Source organism: Neodiprion pinetum, chromosome 2, assembly GCF_021155775.2.
Source record: "Neodiprion pinetum isolate iyNeoPine1 chromosome 2, iyNeoPine1.2, whole genome shotgun sequence".
In the NCBI taxonomy this organism is placed as follows: Eukaryota; Metazoa; Arthropoda; class Insecta; order Hymenoptera; family Diprionidae; genus Neodiprion; species Neodiprion pinetum.
Genome location: NC_060233.1, coordinates 14694131 through 14713167, shown reverse-complemented (window position 1 = coordinate 14713167; position 19037 = coordinate 14694131). Strand labels below are relative to the sequence as shown.

General features: G+C 38.4%; 1 protein-coding gene and 1 long non-coding RNA gene across 3 annotated transcripts; one reads left to right on the top strand and one right to left on the bottom strand.

Moving 5' to 3' along the window:
• Positions 1–72: 72 nt before the first annotated feature.
• yl (Putative vitellogenin receptor yl) lies at positions 73–15622 on the bottom strand. 2 transcript variants are annotated; one of them, XM_046611211.2, is made up of 32 exons: positions 15492–15622; positions 13866–13926; positions 12449–12576; positions 12043–12177; positions 11798–11903; positions 11507–11653; positions 10836–10949; positions 10639–10764; positions 10310–10525; positions 9966–10137; positions 9463–9664; positions 9182–9373; positions 8773–8893; positions 8420–8560; positions 7971–8232; positions 7693–7889; positions 7440–7592; positions 7229–7359; positions 6867–6994; positions 6579–6769; positions 6231–6409; positions 5906–6150; positions 5362–5660; positions 4993–5232; positions 4727–4885; positions 4490–4635; positions 4268–4359; positions 3861–4098; positions 3595–3775; positions 3255–3531; positions 3051–3171; positions 73–860 (listed from the first exon to the last, which is right to left on the bottom strand). In XM_046611211.2, the coding sequence occupies exons 2-32, from the start codon at positions 13924–13926 to the stop codon at positions 747–749; spliced, it is 5214 nt and encodes a 1737-aa protein (XP_046467167.1). In that variant the 5' UTR covers positions 15492–15622; the 3' UTR covers positions 73–746. The 2 variants fall into 2 exon arrangements, with proteins under 2 accessions (XP_046467167.1, XP_046467170.1); XM_046611214.2 differs by lacking the exon at positions 73–860 and adding an exon at positions 1968–2223.
• Positions 15623–15876: 254 nt separating this feature from the next.
• LOC124211793 (uncharacterized) lies at positions 15877–18005 on the top strand. The gene is made up of 3 exons (XR_006881516.2): positions 15877–15940; positions 16013–16341; positions 16444–18005. It is a non-coding gene; the product is annotated as an uncharacterized lncRNA (long non-coding RNA).
• Positions 18006–19037: the final 1032 nt, after the last annotated feature.

Below are 19037 nucleotides of genomic sequence, written 5' to 3'. Positions count from 1 at the left end.
CTTAATAACCTTTTAACACAATGACATACTGACTGTGAAGAAACATAGTTCTTTAACCTTTTTAATTAATGACTTCCAACTATTAACTCCCACATATAAAATAACTTGAAGATTGACATTGTCTACCGTCACTCAAAAGTACACTGTCTCCACCAATAGTAATTGTGAATTCGACTACATCTTAGTCCACTTACTTAATTCATAAGGTAAATAACACCTAAAGACATCCTTATTTCAATTAATCATAAGGTTCTTACTAATCAACAATATATAATAGCTCTAAGAGTATTACATCTACAATATTTAAGTCTGATTACTTCTAGTACTATTATTTGTTTTATAAAAAATCTTTTTGTTATTCTTGACAGTTAAAAAATAAATCGTTCTGAGGAGGGCCCATATCCCGGTCGAAACGTTAACTAAAAATACGTTTTCTTAATTCACCGATCACCAAGATTCTATAATAGATGAACATTCTGTAGGAGGAAAGGCTGACAGCTTCATAATTTTTTTTTCTCTCAAGAAGATTATTATTCATCGTATAATAGGAATTATAAAAATTTTATCAAAATATAATTTGAGCACAATATTTAACAAGTAACGTAATATAATATAATAAACAACACGCTGCCCATCACAGCAGATACATAATAAAATACTGTAATATATACGACATAGACGCACATATAACTTGCAATTCAACTGCAAAAATTAATACTCTTGTATTATTATTTTCGAATAAAAAATTATCGTATTAAACGTACATCCGGCAGATAATTTCCGTCTTCACTTTCGCTGGAACAATCTTCTTTTTTATTCAATGACAACGTATTTTTTCCATTCACTTCTCCATTTAGATACTGAAACATAATTTTTAACGTCTGATTGACTACGTGTTCCGTAAATATCGCATTTAATTAATACCGAGATTCAATCAGAATCTGGATGGCATTATTTTTAAATAGAACGTTCAAATCAAATATCAGGTTTGAAATTCAGCCACTGATCGTTTCGTCTGGGTATTATTGGCCCGTAATGACCATGTCAGTATTTCGATTGCGTATTGGCTTTGACCTGTGACTGCCAGGCGGAAGCACGTCTGTACAGAATTAATTTTTCAAATTAGAGGGATCTGGGAATTTCGTATGGGTATAATAGTTGTTCGCACTTAACTTTTCGCATACTAATTTTAGGCCTGAAATGAGTTAGCTAACCAGGTTTAAGGGGGGCACTCCCCTTGTATAGTTTGAAACCTGTAGAATACGATACAGTCAGCGATTTTGGTCAGTTCTTAAAAATGAAATCTCGAGAGCCTTTGACCGTGACGCACCTTTGCTCCGGTTGGAACCCTGCGAGCATCAATAGGCAATATATTGTGGACAGGGGAGTCGTCTATTCAGTAATAGCTGTTAGAAATGCAAAATAAGTATTATGAGTCAGCTGAAGGAGTATTATACGGTGCCGGAATAGGTGACTGGTCCGTAAGTTACAGAATCAAACGTTTTTCCCTTGCCCAAATTTTAAACGTCATTATCTCGAAATTTTTTTCACAATGTGTTGAAAATCGGTGTACACCATTACTCAAAAACTATTTGACTAATCAAGCTCGTATTTGGCACAGGTTTTTATGATGCTTGTGTCGAATTGATGAACCTAAAACCGACTAAAAATTATCGAAAGAAACATGTTTTTTACTGGGTCAAAGTTTGACATTTTTTTCTGAAAAAATCACCTTTTTTATTCTAAGACTAATCAGTCAATTATCATAATTTTTTAAATATTGTTCGTTCATCAAGTGACCACATGTATACAGGGTGGGGCATTTAAGGTGATCAGGGCGATTTTTTCGAAAACGAAGCAAAATCTCAAAAAAAGTTTCAGAAGAGAGCTGCAGGGTTTTGAAGGGGATGGAACATGGCGGGTTCGAATTTTTATTAAGTGGATGCGCCAGGGAGATACGAAGGTCAGCTTCGGTTTTTCCAATGGGATGGTGTATTTTTTATTTTGAAAATGAAAAGAGTATTCAATTTCGAGTATAAAAGTATAAGTACACCAGTTTCCTAAAATTTATACACAATAGGATATTTCAAAAATAAGAAAAAGATGTCCGTTCTCCACTTTACGCGGAATAAATTTGCAATTGTATCAAAGCAAATGTTCGAAATGATGGCCATTGTCTTCAATACATTCGATTCCTTTTTTTCTTTGCGAAACTTCCGGCTTCTGAAAAGAACCGTATGACTCGATTAAAAGTTCTGCGGAATGGTTGACTTCTTCCGATGTATCGTTCTCCGTATAAATTACAAGCTGCACTAGCGTTTCGCCATAAATGTAAATCATATCGATCTTCTCGGCAACCGTATACCGATCCATTTTTCAAAAATAATAATCACTATAATAGGAATTCTAAATGTTACTACCGAGGAAATTTCTACGACATGATGTGAATACTCTCAATAACGATCATTAAATAACATTCGTCTACAACTTTGTGTTTTGACTGATAACTTTTGGTTCGATTTTCGAAGGTTGCATTAAGCATCTAATGGCTGAAAAAATTGTTTACATCACACAAACCTTGGAGGCATTGTTTCTCCCGTGTAACATAGAAAGTTGAAATCAAACCAAGAGTTATCAGTCAAAACACAAAGTTGTAGACGAATGTTATTCGTCGTTGTATCTTTTTCTTATTTTCGAAATATCCTGTTGAGTGTCAATTTTAGGAAACTGGTGTACTTATACTTTTGTACTCGAAATTGAATGCTCTTTTTATTTTCAAAATTGTATCTCCGTGATTTTTCCCATTTTTAAGCAACGAAAGTCGTTTTTAAAACCAGAATTATGTAATATAAGATATCTATGACTCTGAAAAGATATATACATTTCTTACATTTATAACTCATCAGAAAACACGTACATTTCTTACCCTAAGAAAAAAAAAAATCATTCGAATCGACTAAGATTTGGCGTTTTATAGGGAGTGCCCCCTTTATTAATGCTTAGAAGTGTCTGATTATGTCCTCGATTGAACAGGCGTAATTGCTACTCACTCTAGAACGAATGTCGACGACAGGGTTAACGTATTCGTGTTCCCCTGGCGCCACAGTCATTGTAGTTGACGGAATCGAGGCTGGTAGCCCGCATCCGAAAGCAGGATTTTGAAAGTGTATGCTGTAAAATTATACAAATATTAGATGCCGGTTCTAATCTAATTGTAAGGAACGAAATGCGTTGTAGGAATAAATTCAACTCACCTTAAGTCGCATTTACTGGCTTCATACTTCTTCCTCTGGTAGTAATAGTAGACTCCTAGTAAAGCCAGGCATATAAAGATCGTTGTCATCACTCCAGCAATGTAACCACCATCGCCTTTTGACTTGTTAGATCCGAATTCAGGCGGGGGCATTTTGACTGTATCGTCGCACTTTTCGCCCGGTAACACGACATTTCCATCTTGACACAAACATCCGATATCTTCATTGTTCCTGACGCACAGATAACTGCATTTGTGCCCCTGGCAATTGTTCTTCACTGTGAATTAAAAAATGATTTATAGCAAACATTCGAAACTTTCATCGCAACTTTGCAGTATACCTGATGGTTGACGCGATTGTTGCAGCATCGTGAATTGTTCCTCGGTATGAGATGAGCTGATCTGAATTCTCTTGCAAGTTTCGTTTCCGGCGAACACAGAACAACTAGTCATTTGTCCGGTGCCTGGGGTCAGCCAGAAAAGCGAATCCTCGAATAAGTTTAAGCCGACAGGATGGTGAACCTTACAGAAGAACGGGCACATGATGCAAATTCTTCGAAATTTGAAACATTGATCGGGAGAAAATTGTATTTGAATGATTACTAACGTTAGCGGAAAACATAATGCGTCGGTCATTTCCATTCAGATCTGAGCTTTCTATCAGTTGAAAGTGTTGATCAGCCCAGTACAAACGAGCCCTTGAGTGGTCAACAGTGAGTCCGCTAACGATTCCAAGATTCTTCGAAACTACGGAAGTCGAATCTTTGCCAGTCATCCGCGACCGATATATTTCGCTGACTGGATTGTTGAAGGACCACGAATCTGTTTGGCCCCAAAAGATGAAGCTGTGGGCATGAGAAATTGAAGGATCATCACTTCAGCATGAGAACCAAATATCTGAAGAAGTTGAAGATTTGTTAGCTGATTATCGTTCGTCGAATGATACTGAAAATTAACAAAAAAGAACAGACGTAGTAAAAGCCAAAACGTCTTCTTGTCCATCTACTAACTTACCCATGTTTCGGATCTGTAACTATGCTGTTTACCGCAGTCGCAGAATTTACGGAGACAACATGCGCGCATTTTTGCTCTCCCAAATGACAGACCTGCAATTTCGATCAATCGAAAGAAATAAAAGTAAGTTGATCGATCAAGAAATGTTGTAATCAACTCGAAGAGTTACTATTGTGTTCGGCCGAGGCGGCAAACATTGTCAAGTGTATATTTTATGAGTACCTTAATGGCATGGGGTTTCTCGCTGTCGTAAAAATACACGTTATCAGTGGTCCAATCGACGGAAAGGGTTCGCGGTTTTCCAATGTTGGTCACGTTTCTTGTCTCCATCGTTTCCAGGGACAGTTGAAAAATCGTTCCAGTAATTTCTGGAATAATTTTTATTGACGCTTTTGAACAGTCGCTAGCAAAACTTTACCCTTTTTAAGTTTTCAATGAGATATAGTGCGTGTATCTTACCGGTGCTCCAATAAACCGTCCTGTTGGCGATGTTCAAGTCGATACCGTTTTTACCAATGCCAATTCCAGGCTCGCTATAAATTACCTTGATCGAATTAAGGGATTGCGAAACTCTTCTGATGTCGTCTTTTGTCGCTATTATCAGTTCCATCGGAGATCCTGTGAAACATTCAATTTCCTTAATCGTTCATTGCTCCTTGCTTCTTCCATCCAATTCGACAATCTGTCATTATAGTGAAAAGTAAAACGGGTTTGCATTCAATTACCGGTTACTTTGCAAGTCCGACCATCGGAACGTAGCACGAATCCAGAGAAGCAGGAGCATGCAAAAGAACCAATTTCGTTGCGGCAAACCTGCGAGCACGTGCCGAGCTTACACTCGTCGATATCTTCGCAAGAATAGCCGTCGTTCTTCAGCTTGTATCCTTTAGCGCAGCTACATATAGGTCCAGCAGGTGTTTTGTTGCAAATTCCGTCACAGCGATTATCCGAAGTGCATGCAGTTTCTGTGTGAATATAAAAACAACAAGTTTTCGTGAACATTTTTCATCTCTTCAAATTGAAAGAAACCGGTACAACGCTTCGTAAAATTCGATATTGTTGGAAACAATCGCCCTAGATCCCTGTAAGCTCACCACATTTTCCGTTCTCGTCGCTCTGATCGTAACAATCGGCGATCCCGTTGCAAACGCTGGAATAGGGGATGCACGCCCCAGTCAGACACTTGTATTCTTCGCAATTAATCGGTTCCGTTGTGGGCGCGATAATGACGTCGCAGTATTTCTCGTCAGACTTATCACCGCAGTCGTCTGTACGATCGCAAACCCAACTACGAGGAATGCACTTGCCATTCGCGCAGGCAAACTCGTCGTATTCACAATCAGTGCAGAGAAGTTCGTCGTCTTTCATAGGGCAGTCATCCACCTTGTCGCACCTGCGAAAAATCAATTCCAGGACCGGTTCATTAGTCGATTTTTATCACGAACAGTTGGAAAAATTGTTTTCTTTGCGTTCGATAGTCACTCTTTCAGTAACGCAATTCAGTTAGCTGAAAATGAAAAAAGTTTCAGGATTTTGCATGGAATATAAAAAAAAAAAAAAAATGACAAAAAAAGGGTGCCACTTAGTGACTTCTGTGACTGAAAGGATTAACGCTGGCCAATCCGGGATCGTGCTCACCTGGCTTCGAATGGAATGCACTTATTCGTTCCGTGACATTGGTATTCTTCGGCTGTGCAAGCGGCCTCCGACGTTTTTCCGTCCACGGGGCAATTCCGTTCGTCGGATCCGTCACCGCAATCGTTGACCAGGTTGCAGACGAGCACAGTGTCGATGCATCGAGCATTCTGGCAGGTGAACATACTGGGACTACAAGTAGCCGTTTTGCACTGACCGTACTCGTCGGAACCGTCTTCACAGTCGACCTGTGACGAAATTGAAACATGTAAAGTTGAAGTATATAACGAAGCTCGATGCTACGTGAATTGACGATCAAATCGTGTACCTCTCCATCACATTCCCAAAACTTCGGAATGCATCCACCACTTTTGCAAGTGAACATGGTTTCGGGGTCGCAAGTGTGTGATGCGCAATTCTCCTCGTCAGATCCGTCACTGCAGTCGATTTTCCCGTCGCAAATAAAGTACTTCGAGATGCAGAAACCGCGTTGACACTGGAATTCGTCTGCGAAATGGTTGTATGGAGATTGGGAATTGGCAATTAGATCGTTAAGATGGCTACGAATTTATCGTTCTAATAGACCTCGAATGCAAAGTTGAACAGGTTGTTGTAATCAAAAGCTCAATATGATTTTGAGTTTCGTCGATTGTATTCGATATTTGGATTATCCCACCTTTTCCGCATGTCTTTGCGTCGCAGAATTCCTCATCAGAACGATCCGAGCAATCATAATTCGAGTCACAAAGCTTACTGTTGTGAATGCAGTTTCCATTGTTGCATGCAAAATGATCGGGACCGCAAGTTGCAGGCTTGTGACATTCGACTTCGTCTTCACCTCCTGGACAATCTCTCACTCCGTTGCACCTGAAATCATTTGGAATACCGAATGTCATACTCTTCACCGTTGAAACTCATGTTTTTCAACTGTAAAAAATACTGATTCAAATCAATGAAGAATTACCTTTTGATCTTGTCAATGCAACTTCCATCAGACGCGCATTTCATTTCGTAGACTTTACAGTGATTTCGAGAAATACTACAAGTAATATTATCACTGTTTAACATCATTCCGGACGGGCAGCCACAAGTCTGTAACATAAAGAAAATCGCATGATTATACGTCTCTAGACATGAAGAAAACTTCGGATTCCTTTTCACGAAGACATGTTGGAACGAGTTTGCAGAAAATTCTCATTATTCAATGAGTACTGGATTTAAAGACCGGAAAAATAAATTTCGTTCGAATTCTGTGAGTCATTAGACGCTCAGAAAAGAAAGCTGATGGGTTCCTTTTACGGCAGGTAATTTTCATGTTTTACGTACCCGCTGTGAGTTGGAAGCGACAAGACAAACGTGTGTGCATCCGCCGTTTTCCTTAAGACACGGGTGTTGAGTAGACCCGTGATTGCCAGTCATCGCTACCAAGTACATTTTTTCCAAATTGACAGGAATACCTGCGTTATGAAAAAGTGTTAATTTTTATTTTTTTTTATAGATATTGTACCTAATCAGAATATTACTAGCGTGATCTTACCGAGACTGATTTTTTTCTGTCCTTGAATGACGCCCATTTTATCTGCCCAGTACAATCCCTTTGATCCGTAGGAAGTCCAGAATATGTCATTACCCAGGACGGCAATGCTCACTGGAGATATCAATTCTGACCTGAATCGATGTCTGTCCGTACCTTAAATGAGAAATCGGTCATAATGTGCAATGTGAAAATGAAGTGAATCGTGGAAATATTAGACCTCATGCGAAAAATTGTTCCACTGTGAGTAAATTACCTTCGTAGGAAGTACTCTCTATTATCCCTGTGCTCTGATCAGCCCAAAAAACTCGCTCTAGGTGTGCATCGTATACAATCGAAACGGACGGTCCGATTAAACCAGTTTCGATCGCATGCGTTGTGCTGCCACGGCCGTTCATCTGCATTTTGTCGATGTGAATGTCGTTGCCCGATTTCAAAACGACGTACATCAGGCTGCAAGATGAATAATTTCAAAGCAATACATTATCAAATGATACTGGCGAAATCAGAAAATCTCTAGTTGTATTGATTTACCCGTGTTCGGGAATGACAGCTAGATCCAGGGGAACGGCCTCCAATCGTTCTGAGTTTAGAACCATCCTGTCGCCAGTGTTAGTGTTGTAGACTTCGATGTTCCTGAAGAGACTATCACACCAGTAGAGGTTCCTTCCGAAATAATCAAAGTCCATACCACCAACTACGCCTATCTTAGTGGTAATGAGATTTGAAATTTGACCGGTCTTCGTATCGTACCGAAATATCACATTCTTCAGTTTATCGCTCGCCAGAATTGTACCTGCGAAATTTGAGGCCCAATTGATCGACGGTAAGAGTGTGCAAATGTGAATAGTGGAGAACAGAATTGAGGAAAAGAGGAGGTGAACGGCTAACAATGAGCTGAGAAAAGGTTCTTACTGAAATATTGAAATACGAATCATTGATGCTCTGCAATGAGATTTTCATTGTATCTTAATTCAACTTACCAGTTTCTGGATCATAAGTCAGGGCATTGATGTCTTGGCGTAAGATATCAGCCTGAAGTTTCGGTCTTCCCAATACTTGATGATGGACTTCTATGAAAAATTGTGCAGCTCCAACCATTATCTTCTTCTCTTTCTCAGTAACTAAAAATTCATCGATGGAACAGATAAAATAGTAAACGTAGTAAATGAAATGAATCAGTAAACGTTTTTAACACACTTGATGATGCGAATTTGGAACATTTCTGTCGACAAATGTTATGAAGAATACTTGAAGAAATTAATTACTACTGTCCAGAATTGATATATTATTCTAGATGAATATGTAGCATAAAAAAAATGTATCGTTGACAAACCTCTGCAGCTGTGTTTATCGGTACCTAATTCCTTGTCAGCTGGGCAACCACAAGAATACGTAGAATTCGGCGCCAACAAACATACGTGTGAACAGAACCCGTGAATGCAAGGATTTGGAATCTGAGAAATAACAGTTTACGTAGTTTCGCGTTGCTTATAAATTTGAGTACCTGATTCGGTCGCGATTGTACAGAGTTATTTGCATGATGCGTCCTGTGGGGACCCCTGATTATAGGCAAATCGGAGTACGAGTTCATTCCGAGCAAATTCGCTGCTCTTTTGTTAGCACGCGGCTGATGTCACCCAGGTGGAAGTCGGATCTGTTCAGAGTGGTTGTGTACCCTGATATGCCTATAGTTAGGAGATCCTTACAGAGCGCATCACGGACAAAACCTTTACAATACTTACATCGGGCCTCAGAGTTGAGTGATAAATGTGTATCCCGTAGATGGATTTTTTCTCTTTTGCTACAATAGTGTGTTCCTTTCCTGTAAACTTATTGCAAGATTGAACGCTGTTAGTTTTCCAGTCGCTCCAGTACAATTTGTTCTCGAAAACCGCTACCGAGTAGGGATGCTTCGCCACCGCGTGCAATACGATCTATGAATTGAGGAAAGAATTGATTTTATCATTACAATCACTACACGCAAGAACGGAAAAAGTTCAGCGAAGCAAATTATTCTACTTACTCTGCGATCACTTCCGTCTAGTTTTACGGATTCGATGGTGCTTAATTTGGCGTCAACCCAATACAATCTGTGATTCGGATAATCGATTGTCAAGCCATTTGGCCAGGCAATATTGTTCGTTATAAATGGCATGACGTTTCTTCCATCCATCTGCGCTTTCGAAATCTGCGCTTTTGCGCCCCAGTCGCTCCAAAACATTAATCTGTGAATTTGAATAAATTCATTAAATATCTATCATTCTGTATGCAGCAGGGGGCCTATAATTATAGGCAATTCAAGGTACAATTTCAATTCGAGCAACTCCCAGTTTCACATCTACCGCGTGCTAAGAAATGAACAGCGGAGTTGCTTGGAGTCAACCTTACGGTGCGCATCTACGAAAACGCGCGTAATTAAAAATTTTTGTCATCCAGTTTCCGAAGATAAAAAATCAGAAAAAAATCTCCGTGAACTTGCATTTTTATTTCGAATCTAAGACCAAAAACTCCATCTTAGAATCTCACCCTTCCGAAGGTAGCAGACCAATTCCTCTCGGTCTGTCCGCGTATTCGCTAACGATGACAGTGCACGTGGACCCGTCGTTGGTACAGACTGCTATGTGTTTCATTTGACCGTCCGTAAAGTATAGGTTGCGAGTCACCCAATCGATCGCTATATCTTCCGGGGCACCCAAACCTGTAATATGCAGCGTTTTTCACTTTACCGATCAACCGATCAACTCGGTAATTCTGGGTCGAATCGAAGAACTATAAACTTTTGGCATTTCACTGGTTTATCATTTCTCATCGTCAGTGTGCCTCTTCATAGTCCTTGACGCGCCTAGTTGACAACAAGCTTACACGTTTACCTGCAGTTATAATGACTTCTTTTTGCGACCCGTCCTCCTTGCTTCGAACAATCGCTTCGTCACCGAGTTGAAGGTCAGACCAGTAAATATAATCCGTGTCTAGGGATACGCCGACGACGTGCTGGAGCTTTCGGGCAACGTAAAACATCACCCTAGAGGTGAGATAAAGTCCGCGGATGTCGGTCTTCGAGGAATAAACCATGAGAGCTTCTCCTCCTGTTGAACAATTAAAAACATTCAGTGAGTTTGCACTTACGTGAGGAGCAGGAATTTGGCAAAGATTGATCTGGAAAGAGGTTCAATAATTATGCTCTGAAACAAAATTTCACCTGTCGCTTTGCAGCTTCGCTTGTCGTTCTGCAATAAATATCCCGATTCGCAGCTGCAGTTGTAGGAACCCTCGAGATTCTCGCAACTTTGATCACAGAATCCGTGAATGCTGCATTCATCGATATCTGGAATAATTTTCATTCGTGAGAGTAGGCAACTCGCATGAGTAACGAAAAACTATCACGATCATACTCACCCATGCAAATTTTACCCCTGAGCAGTTCATATCCGGGTTTGCAAGAGCAAACGGCACCCTTTGGCGTCTGATGGCACACTTGGTTGCAAGTTCCATTGGCGCATTGTTGATCGGCTGATTGATAAATCAGTGAATATAATATTATTTCCTCCTTTGAGTTTTCGAAGGCAACAAGATACACGAAATAAAATTGCAATTGATTCCGTAAACTCTAAATCAGTTCTTGCAATTACGTAATTAATTGTGTTCATCGCCTTAATCAGATATGATTTACATAATTCACAAGATCGAGTTTGTTACCGTTTAACTAGATAATGGATTTATTCTGCATCACAAAACTATTCGGAGCAGGAAATGAGAGAGACCGTGAGTAATTTTACGATGAGTATCAACGTATGGTGCAGCGATAGCTAAATTGTCACGATGTATGACGTTCACAAGGGTCTTCCACTTACAATTCAAATACATAATACGCTTGAAGTGAACTGAGGTAATTATACGATAATTATGAATTACCATAATTACATGAAGTTCTTCAACTCGTGTGTTCAAGTAAAATTATTCGTCTGTAATATGTAGTTGTCACAGAAGACTGATCATTGACAGGTATAGTTATGAATCTTTTCACAGTTTTCGTTTGTGTTTAGAATGAAAGCCTCTTTTCCTCTCACCATTTTTGCATCCGTCGACATCTTCATCGGTACCGTCCGTACAATGCTGCCTACCGTCGCAAACATTGTTCAATCGAACGCAGGCGTTGTTACCGCACAAAAAGTAGCCCTTCTCCGCTGTACACTCTTGGGGTGTCAAATCGTGGGCTATAAATTGGTGTGAGAAAAAAGTTTGAATGACTGCGCAGCTAATTTTTGTAGAGATAACATCTTACTGATGCTTCTGACGTTCCGCGGCAATGCTTTCTTCTTCAGCCGCATGATAACGTATATACAGATGCTATTACTCACCACATTCCGTTTCGTCGCTGTTATCAGAACAATCATTGATACCATCGCATTTCCATTCCTTCATTATGCAGTAACCATTTTTGCACTTGAATCCATCGCATGGTCGCTGAAAGCATGTGATAGTATTAAAATAATTAGCGAATGGAATGACGCGTGATGATACTGTTATCCCGAAAAGTGAACAATATTGCTTTTGTTGATCGAATATCGATGTATCGGAGCAACGCCATATCGAATTTCCTCACATCTTTGGTGCAACCAAGTATCTCATCGCTCGAATCAAGGCAGTCTTGATGTCCATTGCACACGAATTCCTCCGGAATGCAGATATTATCCAAGCATCGAAACTCGTCCGGCTTGCATTTGGCATCCGGCTTAAACTGTAGAGATACGATTAGAAAACGCATTATTCAATCGAAAGTAAAGCAAATATCGTTTTGTGCGATTACATCCATATATTGTACAAGAATAGGAGAGATTCACTTGAACGTTAATATCACGTTGGATAAAAAGTTTGTAGAAATTTTCCAATGGTGCATTCAATGTATTGTCTGAATCATTGAACGACTCATAGAATGAGAATCTTATTTTATTCGGGAAGGCTGGATCCCATCCTGAAATATTTTCTAGCCCAACTTGTGTGATACGCACCACGAATCCAGTGCAGTTTTTTTCATCCGAGAAATCTCCACAATCATCTTCACCGTCGCATACGAAAAAATGGCTTACGCATAAACCATTTTCGCATCTCAGCCAATCGGGTGCCTCGCATTTTGTTTCTGTAAATGATTGATTCGACTGAAACCGTATTTTTCGCGAATGAAACTATTTTTATACTTTTCGTATAAATTTTTTTCACGTTCACCGTTACACCTAAGCAAATTCCTTTTTCGAGAATGAGTAGTCGAATATCATTAGGGATTGAAAAAATTTGAATCCTGCGTGATGTACGCGAGTTCTAATGAAACGAGTGCTTGTAAAACTTGGTCAAGTGAACTTTTGAACTCCGTAACAACCATGGCGGCAATGTTGCAAGTGTATATACAAAGATCAAAGTCTCTTCTTAGTATTTGTATATATATATATATACGTGTTTTAGTCTTATAGACAAAACATGGTGGGTAAAAATTTCTAAGTGAAGTAACACAGCTAGTTAATGTAAATTTTCAAAGGAACATCGTACGAAATACTGTATTCCGTTTCTCTACTGAATAGGTGCTGATTTTCAAAAAATATATGCTCATTGCTCATACTCAAATATAAACAGCATGATATACCGACAAATGAAGTTTGAAATGTAGAAAAAATATCACTTTCTGTCGTTATCCGTAAACAGAGGACGTTGGCAGAACGATAATATTTAACGAGACATATTAAGTATGTATATAAACATGCACAATACATGCAGAAAATTATATGATATGTACAGTATGATAAATAAATGTATGTAGTCAATAAGCTAAATTATGCTATTTATTGGTCTCCCGTTATATTTCTGCTTTATTGGAACATTTCGAATTATTTTATGTAAAATTGTAAGTATGTGTAGTTTTTCATAAAGAATTCTTAATTTTTTTCTCAAATTGTAGTATCTTGCAGATTTCTTTCTGCATCAATAGAAAAAGTCATGAATATCCACAAGTATTGTTGAATAATTCACGATGCATACTTACAATTTTTCGCACAAAATTGTAGGAAATGTTCGAATTTCTCTAAAAAATTGTAGAAAATCGTAGAACTCATTTTCACGAGGGGAGCAAGCGTTTGGATATCACGATATTAACTTTTTGTCACCATTATTCGATGTTAATATGTGTTTGTGTTTGAATAAGTTGTGTTAATTAATGAATATCTTCAAATAAATGACGAAGTAATAATAATCCACCCCACTATAAATGTATTATATATTGTTATACATAATAGAAATTTTTGCCTTTTGCATCATTTTAGAGAGCAAAATAATATTTATGATAAAAAAATCAAATTCTTGACTTGATTTTATCGTTACAATTGACTTTCTTATTTTAATGTAGGAATGTAGCAGTTGAAGATATAAAAACAGACTTACCGCTAATCCGACTGCCATTCGTTAAGTGACAAATCACAAGAGCAAGAACGATGTATCGCATCTGTAGATAGTACAACATGATTGTAGCATAAATCGTTTCACTCAGAGAAAGAGGTGAACATAAAGGAGGAAGGGAATTGGTAGAATGTATAAGCTTGAGCCGTCATTTCAGTACAACGGTCAAGAGTGGAGGGCATTTGACAATGAAACAGTGGCTCGAGTTGCGATTATCGCGAACGAGCAAGTATATAAACGCACCACGTTGAGACAGGAAATATTTCCTGTTAAACGATTAATTGGTCAGAGTGTTAGGCTGTCAACCGAGACTCAAAACCTTATATGCGCCGTAGTGTCGAGCAGTGTTACTCCCGATTTTGATTTGAAACTATAGAACAGAAATTAGCAGATAATCTACTTGTAGCTTTTGCTAACAGCGATGCGAAATCGTGAGAAAGTACGTCTCCAATAACACTGTGCAACATTAAGAAAATCACCAATATCTCGAATAGTTATTCGCATTAGGCACACCTAGTAAACAAAGGAAAGCAAATTTATATTGAGATATCACGTCTCAAAACCACTGGTACAAGGTCAATGTTACAACAGGTGAAATCACGCGTTTTGCCCCATTTTTCCGATCTAATAGTCATCATAGATGAAGCACACAAGAGCTTTCGTGTGTGAAAAAACTAATAAGGTTACTGCGCCAACCAACATTATTGTAAAAACAGTCTTGCTTTTTACTTACATCAAGGAACACGTACCACTGATAAAGCATTTTTTCATCATTTAATTTCTGCCTGTTTTGGTCACTTCTCTATCGCTCAACGAACCCGTTTTAATTCGGTAACGCCGAGTTCGTTAGAGTGATATTACAAATAGAATACCGCGATAAATGACTACAAGAGGAAAGCCGATCGTTGAAAAGAAATATTAATTTCTTTAATGAAAAATCAAGTCTTGTGCGGCTGATTTACATAATTTTGAACAAATCAATACATGCTTTTCATTATGAAATCTGACGTGATGTGACAATTTTATTTATAAACATCAATTGACTCTAAAGTGGAGAATACTGTAAACCAAGTGAAAAAAAAGTTTTGAATTTGTTGCGTAGTGTCATCGAGTGCATAATCTCCCCCATCGTTACGAGCATGTGTATACGAATATTTCAACGATCATTTATCGACTTATTATTGAAACCAGAGCGTCTTTGCAAAAAGAAAACATTTTCTCACAATTATTAATTCTTATATATGGCCGAGGGCTGCTTAACTTGGGTCAAAGAGGACCCTCGTTTAACCTCGAGTGAAAACAGTTATAGGCAGATAAACGATCGTTATAAAATGAGTTTTATCGACCGTGCAGCTGAACTTGCACTTTCTAATGGACCATGTATGCAATACGTGAATTCGGAGTTTGGCAACCAGTTTTTAGTACGAAGTAATGAACTTTCAAATTAGTACTTAGATTCGACCTGCAGTCACGATCGTCACATTGCTCATCAATTACTGTATCGATAGCATGAAATGTTTAGAACTTTGAACTCGAGGATTCCATTTATTTCGGATGACGTATTTCTTTACGGATAGGAAGATTGTTTAAATTTAATAAGCGTCTACTTACCGCCTGAAAGTACTTAGTACACGGCGATGAAGTGAGGAGGAGAAATACCGGACAAACAAATCAGGAACTATTGAAATATTTACTGGTTAGCGGCGTGCACGGTACTGTCCGATTCATAACTCGTCGGCTCGAAGAAGGGAGCGAAGAAGCGGAGAAAAGGGGGGCAGAACCAAACTTATGAAAACATTAGCGGTCGCGTCGAACAAATCGAAACTTTGTGCCTGCCAACTATGTATCAGGTTATATATCTACTCAACCAAATCACGTAAGTAAACACCTTTGTCATCGTTTCTTTGTACATAACGTTTCGAACAAGATAAGTAGGATGAAAATAATACATGTCAACTCAAATTCGAGCTTATCTATCTGCGACGGATCAAATGAAGCGATGGTTGATTTTCCATGCTCGTCGATATTGTAAAGACAAGACGAAATAATAATGTGTACAAGTATTGTAAAAAGCAATTTTGTTTTCATTAATCTTTGCTGCTTGTGTCTTTTATTGTTATTGTCTTTGTTAGGGTGAAGGATAAACGCAGTGAACGATCCAGAGAATTTCAGTACCCCTACTGGTCGGTGATAAAATTGTTTTACGACAATGTGCTAATGAAACAGATACGAAAGAATATGAGGTTACATTTTCGGTGAGCCTCATCTGACTGTTTGAGAATAGAACCTCCAGAATTCATAATTCAAGACGGGTACGAAATGATCCTTCAGATTGTCTGGGATTTTGGAAATGGCATAAGTCAGAAATTTTGGAAAATATGTGTTCACTTTGGAAACTCCGATACTTACGGAGAAGCGAAAACAGCCGTGACCAAAATTTTCAAAAACTCGCCAATTTCCGGTAAGCCCGAGATTTTTTATTTTTCCTGCACACCCCTAAAATAAACTAACATAATATTAACAACCTATTATTAATCTGAACGTGTGATTTATTATGTTCCAGACGGTCCATACGGTTCGGACAATTTACACATCGAAGTCAATTAAAGTTTGAGTTTCATAATTCGTACGGTAAAATAAATCCACCATTACCCCGGTTGCCCCATCGTGGTTACACCCTTGTCTTTGACAAAACTCTGCAGTTGTGTTTATCGGTTCCTAATTCCTTGTCAGCTGGAAAACCACAGGAATACGTAGAATTCGGCGCCAACAAACATATGTGTGAACAGAATCCGTGGATGCAGGGATTTGGAATCTGGAAATAACAGTTTACATAGTTTCGCGTTCCTTGTAAATTTGATTATACCGAGGGTACAATACTTACATCGGGTCTCAGAGTTGAGTGATAAATGTGTATCCCGTAGATGGATTCATTTTCTATTGCAACAATAGCTTGTTCATTTCCCGTGAATTTGTTGCAAGATCGAACGCTCTTAGTTCTTCAGTCGCTCCAGTGATATTTTTTCTCGAAAACCGCTACCGAGTAGGGCTATTTCGTCATTGCGCGCAAGATGATTTATAGATCTTTGATCGCAAGATCCGTGAATGCTGCATTCATCGATATCTGGAATGATTTTTGTTCGTGAGAGAAGGCAACTCACATGAGTGACGAAAAACTATCGTCTTAACTAACTATCTTCTAACTTAGGTCTTCAATAATGGAATGCGTTGCAAGCAAATGTATACAAATATTTTAACAATAACTTTTTTCGAATTATTATTGAATTCTCAGCATCTTTGCAAAAAGAAAACGTTGTCTTACAATTATTCCTCTTCCTATACGGCCGAGGGCTGGGGTCAAAGGTGGTCCTCGATTACCGTGGAGTGAAATCAGTTGTAAGGCAGATTACCGTTCATTTAAAACGAGTTTTATCGACCGTGCAGCTGAACTTGCACTTTGTATTGGACCATCTATGTAATATACGTGAATTCGGAGCTTGATAACCAGTTTTGAGTATGAAGTAGTGAACTTTCAAATTAGTACTTAGGTTCGACCTGCAGTCATTGCTCATCAATTACTGTATCGATAGCATGAAATGTTTAGAACTTTGAACTCGGGGTTCCCATTTATTTCGGATGACACATTTCTTTACACATTGGAAAATTGTTTAAATTTAATAAGCGTCTACTTACCGCCTGAAAGTAATTAGTAAACGGCGATGACGGGAGGAGGAGCAATACTGAACAAACAAATCAGGAACTGTTCAAGTATTGACTGGTTAGCGAGGTGCACGGTACTGTCCAATATTTAAGTCCCCAGTTCGAAGAAGGGAGCGGATAAGCGACCTTGAATGTTTTCGTAAGTTTGGTTGGAAAAGGGGAAAGCTACCAAACCCATGAAAACATTAACGGTTGCATCGAACAATTCGCAACTATTTGCCTGTTAAATATGTGTTAGGTCAGATTTCTACTCAACCAAATCACGTAAGTATATAATTTTCTCATCATCTATGTACACAACGCTTCAAATAACGTAAGTAAGATGGAAATAATACATGCCATGGCAGAATCGGTCGAATCGACAACTCGCATAATTATCTGCGATGGTGCTTTTAAATGCTCGTCGACATTGTAAAAATGAAACGAAATAAAAATATGTACAATTTTGTCGAAATGTAATTTTGTTTTTATTGTCCTTTGCTGCTTTTGATTTTTATTCTTATTGCGTTTGTTAGGGTAAAGGACAAAGACAGTGAATATTTGTAACAAGTTTATTACTGACTCATGTAGTCGAATTCAATTTGATGCAATGGTAGTTTACTGTACTGCAACATTCAAGTTGGACTATTTACAGTTTTTGAAACACGACTTGAAGTTGCTACAAGTTTCAAGTGAAAATTTGTAAGATTTGAATGTTGAGTTTATTGCTCACTGATCGGTCAATGACTTTTGGCAAAATGAACGGTTGAACGATGTCGTAGATAGCTAAATTTCCGTGATACGCGGAATATTCACAAGGATTTTCCACGTGTAAAATTAGATGTACCTTACAATAATATCAAGTTATTTAGCTCATACATGAAGATAAAATTATTTACCTGCCTGCGGCAGCTCGGTTACCGTAGAAAAATGATCGCATGCTCCCTTGTTTTCGAATCTCTTGACGACTTCCGGTTGTTCACATTAATACAAACTTCTTTCCTTCGCTGAATCAATAAAAAAAATGTAATTCAACCAAGCCTTATAGTCACGAGTGGTGAAATGAATATTAAGTAAATATGACAAATTCGTATTTACTTGAACTAGATAAAAAATAGTTGAATTAAATAAATGTATAATCAATTTAGCAATTGACAAATTCAGGTTTAATAGTACTGACCCTGCTCACGTAGCTTTTGCTAAGAGTGGCCCGAAATCGTGAGAAAGCACTCTGATAATTGAAATCACGGTTTCGGATGCGATTATCTGAAATGAGCTTCATTAAATTTTCGTTTAATGAAAAAAATTTAAACGTGCAACTAAACTTGCACTATCTATTCAGACATGTATGGATCGATTTGAAGCTTGGGTAACTGCAGTATTGAGTATCATATAGTTCATTCATAAATTTGCACGCAGTTTCTACGAGGTACGATTCTTAAATCTGCTCAATAATTG